The 10617-nt window shown below is 35.7% G+C and overlaps 1 protein-coding gene across 1 annotated transcript in view; it reads right to left on the bottom strand.

Moving 5' to 3' along the window:
* Window positions 1-7309, bottom strand: part of LOC104511790 (HEAT repeat-containing protein 5A-like) — a gene marked incomplete at both ends in the record, with an annotated part of 8607 nt that extends 1298 nt beyond the window's left edge. Inside the window, 5 exons of the mRNA XM_010154536.1 lie at window positions 732-987; window positions 3974-4134; window positions 6087-6258; window positions 6522-6671; window positions 7207-7309. Coding sequence (XP_010152838.1) covers window positions 732-987; window positions 3974-4134; window positions 6087-6258; window positions 6522-6671; window positions 7207-7309 — 842 coding nt within the window. The remainder of the gene's footprint in view (window positions 1-731; window positions 988-3973; window positions 4135-6086; window positions 6259-6521; window positions 6672-7206) is intronic.
* Between the last annotated feature and the right edge of the window lie 3308 nt (window positions 7310-10617).

Raw genomic sequence — 10617 nt, 5'->3', positions numbered from 1 at the left:
AGTGAAATAGTAAGAGAGCAAGCAATCAAGAAGGTGGGGGCGGGGAACAAAGAGGGAGGGAAAAATCTGGAGTTTTTTAAAAGTTCATAATTTGAGACACAAATGATTGATTATGTCAGTTTAGACATTTAACATTCAGATATTTAACTCAGATACAGTATGCAACTGTACACCAGGGCACAACTGGTCATGCTCAGCATTCCTTTTCTTTTCCCCTACAGGGGCAATGGCAGATCAGCAGGGATTTTTTTCCACAAATTGTGTACAAGTCTTTATCATGCAAGAGATGTGTTTTTTCCAGAAGAAATGCTCATTTTGTTGATTAGGGACAAATGCTTCTTTTTTGAACCATCAGTAGCGTCAGCTGCTCTGAACAGGATTCTGCATTAACTGCCAATTTAACTTATTTTAAATACTGTCTATATTTTCTGACTGCATATATTTATTATTTTATTATATTTGTAATGGGTTAAAATGATAATCACCAAGAAAGAAGCATTTAAAAATGTTTACATTTGTGTGGGTACACACATGCAGAAACACAGACACACAATACAAGTAACCAGCTCAAGTTAAAAACAAAAAACCAGTCAATCAGAAGTCCTCTACATTATTATGGTAATAAACCAGCACTATATATCTTATTTCTGCAGTCTCTGGATTAGGAAGTTGGACAATTACTTAAAAAGGAAAAATGGGGGCCTAAATGAATAATCTTGTTAGACCCATACCCACAACTTTCTTCAGTTTCCAGATGGCCTGACAAATCTCCTTGGCAGCTGCAATTTGAGCTTTTTCCCCAAGAAGGCCTCCTACTGTAGCTCGAAGGATAAATGAAACACAGCGGCGACAGCCGATAGCATCCATCTGACTCTGAATAGCCTTGGGGTGAGACTGAGACACGAGATCTAGAATATGGGAAAGGAAGGCAGAGAAGTTCCTTTCAAGCCATTGTGCTCCTAATGTAGACACAAATACCACATATGCCTGGAAGAGATTTGAAAAGAAGCCATATTTTAGAGCAAAATCATCTGGAAAACCACTGCCAGATATCCCACATAATTTTTTTTTTTAAAATCGCTGCACATTGCCACAACTAGAACATGACTAAACTGAGATTACTTAGACATTTATGCACCCATAAATCATGTACATTCTCATTTTCAGGTAGCTGCAACTTTTTTTGATCTATTTAATCACTGAACTTACTATCAAAACAGTACTATCAATTTTGCAGCCTGCTTTGACTGTAAATTAATTCAAGCTGCTTGCCCATGTTATTTCATTCCAGAGTGTGAGAAATGTCAGTTTACCCTGCACAGGCACTTGTTATGTAAAACACTGTGTTTGGTCTCACTAAACAACAGCTTCCAGCTATTTAACATTCTGCACATGGAACCCAAATTTAATGTATGAACGCATTTTAAGAACTACTATGTTACAAATATATAACCCATAACCCTGAGAGAATGTTCTTATTATAGGCTACAAATCAGGGCATATTTGCAGCTCCCAAGCACTGCTCTTCATCTCAAAGAATTTTAATTGTTTGCCTTGCAACGGAGGTACCATAAAAAGACTATGTCACAACAAAGAGAAAGAATGCAAAGTGACTTTACAAATCTAGTCACCACACAATCATTTATTTTGCCACATAATATGCTCCCTTACAAATGCCTTCCATGTGCATGTGTTGGGCTTTTAAAAATTAACAGATGTGCTACCATTAAAAAAAGGGAATACAAAAAATGAGAATATGGAAATGAACACACAAAATTCCTCATAAGAAAGTTCACAACTTCTATCCATATCAATGAACTTCTACAACTTTGCCTCATACATACTTTGTCTTGTGTAAATTAACAGCAAAATTATTCACGTAAAAGAAAGTGAAATATTGGATGGATAAATTGTACTATTAGATCCTATTCGCTTCTAATGGCTCTTAACAAATACAACTTTGGCTTCATTATGTAGCAGTACATTATTCCTGTTTCAGAGATTTAAAAAATGAGGAATTTAACAGAATAAATAGACTTGTGAAGAGTCATACTCTCATGGCTACATTTTGAACTACATCTTGAACCTGGCTGTGTCTTGAACAAATATAAATTCTTCTTCCATAGGTAAGAAGTCATCTTCAGTGGTTTTCTTATTTTTTGATTTATCATAAGCTGCAGTTGACATAATAATTAATACATTTATAACTGCAAGTATTTTCTTCTCACAGGCATGGATACATGCACGATTTGCCAAGTTTTCATTACAGAAACATCACACTATTTTAACTGTTCTGGTACAGTTAGAGTGTACCATCTAGCACAGGTGCTATTGTGTTAACACAGGAATGCATGAAAAAGAGGATGATCTCTAAAAAACAGTACAAATAGTCAAAACACTGAACTGAAATATTTACTCCTGGAAAACTAATAAAACCACCATGTATACAGAACACCCTAGGAGTCTGGCATGCATTTCCTAGGCAAATAGATGTGAAGGTATTATTGTTCCCAAGCTTTTCTGTCTCTCTGCCAGAAGTTAATGCTTCCACCCAGCATGATCTGACCATAGAAGACAATTTGTGAGCACCTTTTAGCTGTTTTCAGTGCAAAGTCTGGCCGTTTCTATCAGTAATTCAAGCTAAATTACAATTTTTTTTTCACTGAAGAAGTTGAAATGCACTAAAAGAATTCCCTTACTGGCAAAGGAGAGGTATCAAATAGATGTGGGGACAGTAACATATTAAAATAATGACAGCTCTTTGATATGTAAATGTTCATCATGACCTTTACTCTTGATTCACAGGTTTAACTTTTTAATATCTAGGTCTTAGCACATAAATGTTGTTTAAGATAACATTTACAGGAAGATGTCAGTCTTATATAGTAATTTATACTGGTTTTACCAGCATGTATTATACGGTCTGACTTCAGTCCTGCTCAGTTAACAAGATTCTATCCTCTACCCAAGCATCCTAGAACACAGCAAAACAGACATTTGGGGTTTCTCCACTAAATTTTATTTTCCTAATTTTTCATGCTGTTATGGAACAGCATGAAACAACTGAGCACCCAGACAACAACTAAGCACCAGACAGCCACTCACTAGTGGAATGGGGAAAGAGAATCAGAAGAGTAAGTGACAAAAAACCTCATGGGTTGAGATAAAAAGTTTAATAACTGAAATAAAATATCATTAATAACTATAATATAAGAATATACAAAACAAGTGATGCACAATGCTCGCTACCCACCAATCAATGCCGAGGCAGTTCCCAAGCAGTGGCTCCTCAGCCAGCTTTCCCCTAGTTTATATACTGAGCACGATGTCATATGGTATGGAATGTCCCCTTGCCCAGTTTGGGGCAGCTGTCCTGGCTGAGACCCCTCCCAGCTTCTTGTGCACCTTCTCAGCAAGTAGAGCGTGAGAAGCTGACAAGTCCCTGACTTAGTGCAAGCACTTCTTAGCGACAACTCAAATATCACTGTGTTATCAACATTAATCTCATCTGAAATCCAAACACAGCACTGTAACAGCTACTAGGAAGAAAATTAACTCTATGCCAGCTGAAATCAGGAAACACGCATTTAATCAAAGCAGAACCATTCTTTCAGAACAGGACTTGGGATGTCCTTATAATAGTAGGAAGCTATTCTAAGTTCAAATAATTTCTGTAATATCTCCTTTCATTTTTAGACACAAAATATTAAGTTTTCAATTAAATTTTTGAAGAAATTACTTATTTATATTACTTACTTCAAATTAAGATCATGTGAAACTTTTGAAAATTTCAAACTATCAGGTAAAAAATAAGCAACATCAGAAATATTTTTTATCTTCTTTCAAGCATAACTCAAGATGTAAGCCCTTATTTTAAATTACACACATTTCATCACAGATACAAAAAAGGATTAAATAGATATATCACAGGACTATTTAGCAATCTCAGAAAATCATAAATAACAATCCAAACCTGGGTGACTCCAACCCTAACATCTCTGCTGACTGAACTGGTCCCTTTCAACATATCGCCACTGGCTCGTAGAAATCCACAACTTCCGCGCAGAAATCCAGTTCCCAATAGCTCCATCACTTCTTCCAAAGAGATTCTGCGGAAGTTATGCCTTGTGGATGCTAAGAATAGATGTACATTTTTAGAGTAACAGCTCTGTAACATCATATTACATTATACAAGAAAAGTTTCAGCTCTAATCATTTTAGAAAAAATAACTTGCACAAATTCAGTAGCACAATCAAATCCAAATACCATTTGAGCATAATTTCACAGCAGAAACTAAGACATTTCAGAACTCAGTGCTCCAGCAAAACACAGTATTTCCCCAAATTTTTCTGCTTCAGCTATCTTTAAATAGTTTAGGTCATCATCTATTATGTATACATACATTTAGTCTTCTCTGGTATTTGCCACCTAATCTAAACTGTCTTTGCAAAAAGGTCTGTATGGCCTGCTCCCACCACCTGAAGCTTCATGAAAACCCTGACTAACTCATTCCAGCTTACTGCCAAGGACAACACTCTTTTCCAAACTCCAGACAGGGCAGATTACCTTTTTGCTATGCTTAGCCAGATAAGGGCACAGCTACAAGTTCTCTGAGAAACAAATGCATCTCAACTTAGCATTAAATTAGTTGTCCAAAAGAATGAGAATAACAGAATACATTTACAATCTTCTAAGAAAAATATTTATCCTTAACTCCTATTCTGATGTTTTATTTCTTGATAGAAAATTCATTTAAAATACATGCTGGGACATATAAGTGCAAACTTAGCATGATGACCGCACACTGTGCAAATCAAGTGACCTAAAATTTTCACTAATTTTTTCATTCCCTTCCAAGTACTGAATGGGAAAAGCAATGGGAGGATTTGAGATAATCATGTCAAAAAAACCCACAAACCTCAAAAACACCCAGTATCAGCAGATTATTGAATATAAGGACTATGCAATTCTTCATGCTCCCTTCACCTCTCCCTCAGCCCCTTCTAGGCCCACCTAGCTTCTGTCTTACTTAGCTCTAACTTCCTTTTAACTTAAAGTAACAAAAATAAATAAAAATAACCAACCAAACAGTTTATGAGCTTCTTACATAACCTTATATTAGCACTTCAGAAATACCACCATACTGCTTACAAAGACTAAAGAAAACTACTGAGTCTACAGAGAGCTCCGAGTATATTTTTTTTTTAAACACTTTTGGGAAAAGGTGTGTGTTGATTGCTTTCTGTAACACAATAATTTTCTCCAAAAGATTCTTAGAAAAATACTTCATAGATTCAAGACTGCAGAGTCTCCAATGCAAATACACAGCCTCAAGAATTTTGAAAGGCAATAAGTTGAGCTTAAAGGCATGTAATTTTGTCATTTCCTGCTTACTTCACTGAAGGTCTTCTCTGATGCCATTAAAAGCAGAACAAACTGAATCATGCTTACTCTGCATCCTGTTAAATTTCACTTAGACTACAGTCAGATATTTAGCTTTGGGCTCCTAAGATTGGACTAAAAATGCCCAGTCTAAATGACACCAAAGATTGGAGACAAAACCTTTGTGCTAGGATGCTTCAGTTGTATCAAGTATTACGTGTCACCAAAAACTGTTACATGGTCTGTTGAGTGAACGAAGCTTTGCTTCTGATCACATTTGTACTGCTAGACAATCTACATGTGGTATTGATGACAACAGAAAAACAGCTTGAAAAGATATCCTTAACTAATTTGTTTGACAATGAGACACTCCCTCAAATCTTAAGTGCTTTCTACACTGCTGAAATTAATCTTGCCTTTAAATTTTTGAGGCTACTAATTTCTCTCCATACAATAACAATCTTGTAACAGAGAAAAATAGTTTTACCAAATATTTTTCCATTTTTATTATTCTGTAAATAACACAACCAAAACCACGGCACTTCACAAGAACAATGTTGCAAAAAAGACCAAACCTGATATATGAACAGCCAGGCAAAGTTAAATCATGATTTTACTCTGGACTTCAACAAAGCTTGAGAGTTTCTGATCATCTGACAGAATTTTAGAAATGAGGTATCAGCAAACAAAGTACATACTTTACCTGTTGTCTGTTTAGACGTTAGAGCTCTAGCCAATACTGTGCCTAAAAGTTTTGAAACTGCTAGTCGTACATCATAATTGGAACCTTCAAAGGATTTAAAACACAAGGTCACAACACTATCCAGGTCTGAACTCCACATAAATACTGCTTCATTCTGAAGTTCAAGAAGACACTAGACAACAAAGGGAAATAAAAATATTTTGATATGGAAAAAAAACTCAGTACAAATTTTACTTTGCTACATAATACAGAGTTTTCCCTAACAAAATAAGCATGTTGCTTCATACTAAAATGACTTGGATTTTTGCTTCCAAGGCAGTTATCAAAGAAATAAAGATAAGCAAACAATGTATTTACTGCTGTGTTCACCATCCATCAAAACAGAATTTTATTTAGGGAGCTTTCTTAATAAAAACAGCTATCAGAGCACTTTACCTTTGCAGCAGCACAGCGGACTGCCATGGATCGATCTGTCAAACATGATCGGGCAGCTTTGTAAATATCTCTATGACAGGGGAAAGCAGCAGCTCCTAAACCATTTAATACATTTTGCAAACTAAGCATGATTTCATAACGACCTTGAGACTGAAAAATGAAACAGACAAATGTTAAAGCTTTGTAACCCTAAGCTCCTTGGAAACACAAAAAGCCACCTACTGAAATAGGCACAAACAATGGTTTGGGTCTTTTAGACTTTTAGAGATCTTTTTATATGGAAGTGAGTTAAAGCAGGTAACTTGCTCTGTAACACTACAAACAAGTGAAAACAGTAATTTTGTCTTCCACTGGAAAGTACTCACTAGCAGTTTAAAAATCAAAACATGAAGTACAAGCTGGAGCAAAACTTCTCATTATTAAGGCAATTATATTTTCTAGTTTATCAAGTTATTTCATGAAATCAGCTTGAAAATAGCTTTGATCTATCCTTTTACAGTCATAATCCATTAACTCCAGTAATTCTTTGGAATTTCGACATTGATTTTTACCCCATGGCTTTCCACAATTTTTTCATATTTTGGTATCATGCACTTTTTCCCCTATTCATTGGCCCAGCTACCAACAGTAAACATCCTATCATCTTTCCAATCATTTTTTAAACATGCTGTTCCAATACCTCTGCATTCTTCATTGCTTTAAGCACATTCCCAACGGTGTCAGTAAAACTGTTTCCCAAAATTCTTCCCAATTTTTTGTATAAATAGCCCAAGCATACCACTGCAGCACTAAAACAAAAGCAAATCCAAAGACGTGTGAATATGGATGCAGTAATAGATGAAAGGGATTAAGATGACTAATGTAATCAATGGGCAAACAATGAAATAACTAAATAAAATGTCCCCAAAAACGTAAGTGGATTATCAAAAGGGAAAAAAAAAAAAAAAAAGTCTGTGTATGGCACATACGCTCTAGGAGAAATGCAGATGCAAGGGATGGGAAAATAACTTGGCTAATACAAGAGTCCAGGTAATACAATCTTCCAATAAACGTTATGATAGGAATACAATTTTCATATCCACCGTTAAACCTTAACATTAATTTCTAACTAAGCATGTCCTGCATCATACAATCTATGACACTGTGCTATGGTAGATGCTGCTAGAAGTAGACAGGGACAGGTTTATTTACAACTCACTGGTCCACAGTAGACTGTAAATGGTCTAGTAATTAAAATTCTGCCATTTATGTATAACAATACATAATAAGGAAACACCTTGAAGGAAATAAAAGTATAAACCCATGTCCTTTTCATGGCACACAGATTCTGAATTTAGTTTCCAGGTGAAATACTTGACAACTGCAGTCTGTGTGCTCATTGGTATCTTCTTCAGCAAAAGCACCAGTTAGTAAATACCGAGATTAAAAAAAGAAGTTGCTTAATTAAAGAGTGGGTTTTTTTGAACAATTAATTAAGGAAAACACTTGGCTTCTGCACTGACAGATCTATAACTAAACCGATTTATTTGATGAATACAAGGAAAAAAGAAACTATATCAGCTTTCAGTTCTTTGGCCAGACCTACTTAAAAATGCTGTGACAATGCACCCCACCTCCTTCAAGAAAACCACATTTTACTTATTCCTCAACTGACTTCAATTTTCACATAACAAATTTTAAAGTCTCATTCTTAATTAGAAAAATGCATTTAATATTAACAATAATCCCTAAGTGACAAAGTGCAGTGAGAAAAACAAAAACTGATATACTTTATCTCATATCATACTAAAATCTTGGGTTTGATAAAGCAATGTTTTTCATTATTGCTTTTATCCAACTCAGTACACACCAACAGTCCGGATTTTAATTTTGTACATGTTGTGGCTGGGCATAAAACTACAATTGCACCACCTTACTACTAAATTGATCATCTGACGGTCACAGATACTCTCTTTAATTAGCTTCAAGACTAAATAGTATATATCTCACATTATAATCCAAAGAAGGAATATTTAACAAACACATATGGAAAAAACCCCCAAACCAGTACTACCTTATTACATCATGGTATAACCTGCAATTGCCACGGGCTTAAATGTTGTATGAAAGGGTCAATCAGTACTGAACAGTGATTTCTAGCATCAAAGCAGCAATATTTGTTGATGAGTAACATCTAGTCAACTAGATGAGAACCCAGCTATTTTTGCACATCAATATTTAAGTTTCTATAAAAGGTCAAATCATAGGACTTAGGAAGCTCTTCTGACTGCCTTCCAGAATTGTATCATGAGTATAGTTGGCTTTTTTCCCCCCAAATGTTTCTCCACTAAGTCTAAACTCTATTGAGTCCCTTCATCTGTCAGATCACAAGCCACAGCCAGAAGTTTCCAAGGAAGACTGTAAATTTATACAAGTTTTGCAGGGAAAAGCTCCTCTGGCTGTGTTTTTTTTTCCCTCCTGGCAGCACACCTCCATTTTTGATATACAATTCTCTTTATAAGACACATTTGTTTTCTCTCAAGTTTTGCCTTAACAATTGTACTTGGAGAGGTACCAACAAAAATGCAGATACTAAAACATATGGTAAAGTAAGCACTGAGATCAACTAAGTTTGCTGACAAGCCAAATGCTTTCAAGATCCTTATGGTTTAAAAACAGCCCTACTGGATATTTTAAAAACTTTAAATTACAAAATGAAGTAATAATATCTATTCACAGTATATGACCTGTTTAACTGATTGGATATAGCATTCACATTTCACTCAATTTTAGTAAGAGATAAGCACCTAACTAAGGTTCTTTTTAAAATTCTTGCCTGAAACATTTCTATCTTCCACATATATGAAGGAATAAAAATAGTGAGAACAATTCACTGGAAACTCTATTCAAAGGAATTTGCAGGTGAAACAACATATTGTGAACAATAATGGCAAAGTGTTGCTACCATACAACATGGACATGGTATGCTAAATAAGGACAGAGGGCAAACAAAGACAATTTAATCAAGATTTAAAAAAAACCCAGTCATTCTTTACTGAACACCACATATCCCATATACGTGCAGCCCATTTCACTCAAAGAGCTTTGTAGTTCCAATTCTTTTTCTGTAGGCTGTTGTCTCAGTAGGATAAGAAATCCCTTCTCCAAAGCATTTTTTGAAGTAAACCATGTTTTACTGCTACCTTTTTCTCCACTTCACGTCTTATTTCCTCTCCTTACTACTGCTTACATAGCCAGCAAGATTCTGAACACTGCCACCTCTCTCTTTCTCCCCAGTTACTTCTGTCTTCTGAGTCTGGATATTTGCCATTTCTGCCTTGCTGCCAATGGACTCCATCACCTGTCTTTGCTATCATCCCACTTCCTCCAGTGTGGCACCTTGCACCCTAAGCAAGGAAGACCTGCAGAGCTCTGTCCCATGCTACATCCCACCTATAATGCTAATACATCTCACTGTTGAGGAGCCAGTACTATAGCAGTAATTTGCTTTGGAGGAGGAAGACCCTTTAGACCAAACTTAATTTCAACTCAAAAGACCGCAAAAGAGTTCAACTGCCAAAAGAGGGAAACAAAATATACTATGATATGGGAAAATACAACTACCTGACTCATTGCAAAATCTGTTTTCACCTGTTGAAACACGATCAGCATGTGAAGCAAAGAAGGAAGACAGATCTGTTCTACTTTTTATATGGTATCATTAGTGCACAATGATGTTTTACTATCTCTGCCCTTACCTGTAATTTTCTTCACTATAGTGAAAGATGTGCACTGTTTCAGGAATTAAGTTTTTTCACTATAGTTCTGCACCTTAAGGTTTGGTTTCATATCCTGCAGTAGCAGATCACACTTCCGTTTTGCTGGCTAGGCTTTACTTGTTTAGCCACAAACATTTCAGATGTTTCTAACTAACTATATCCAGTTTCCCTGTGAGATTAAGAAATGTACTTAATAACTGTGTTTTGCACCTGGAGTTTGCTTCTCCGTTTTACTGATCTACTCAGCAGTACATTACCTTTTTCCTGTTTTTTAAACACCTGCCTGCTCATAACTCTGTTATCCATTGCTGGTATTGTGCTGGATCCAGCCAGGAAAG

The sequence above is a fragment of the Eurypyga helias genome, unplaced genomic scaffold (assembly GCF_000690775.1).
Source record: "Eurypyga helias isolate BGI_N326 unplaced genomic scaffold, ASM69077v1 scaffold27226, whole genome shotgun sequence".
Classification (NCBI taxonomy): Eukaryota; Metazoa; Chordata; class Aves; order Eurypygiformes; family Eurypygidae; genus Eurypyga; species Eurypyga helias.
Note: the sequence above shows the minus strand (reverse complement) of the source record. Positions and strands in the feature narration are given on the sequence as shown.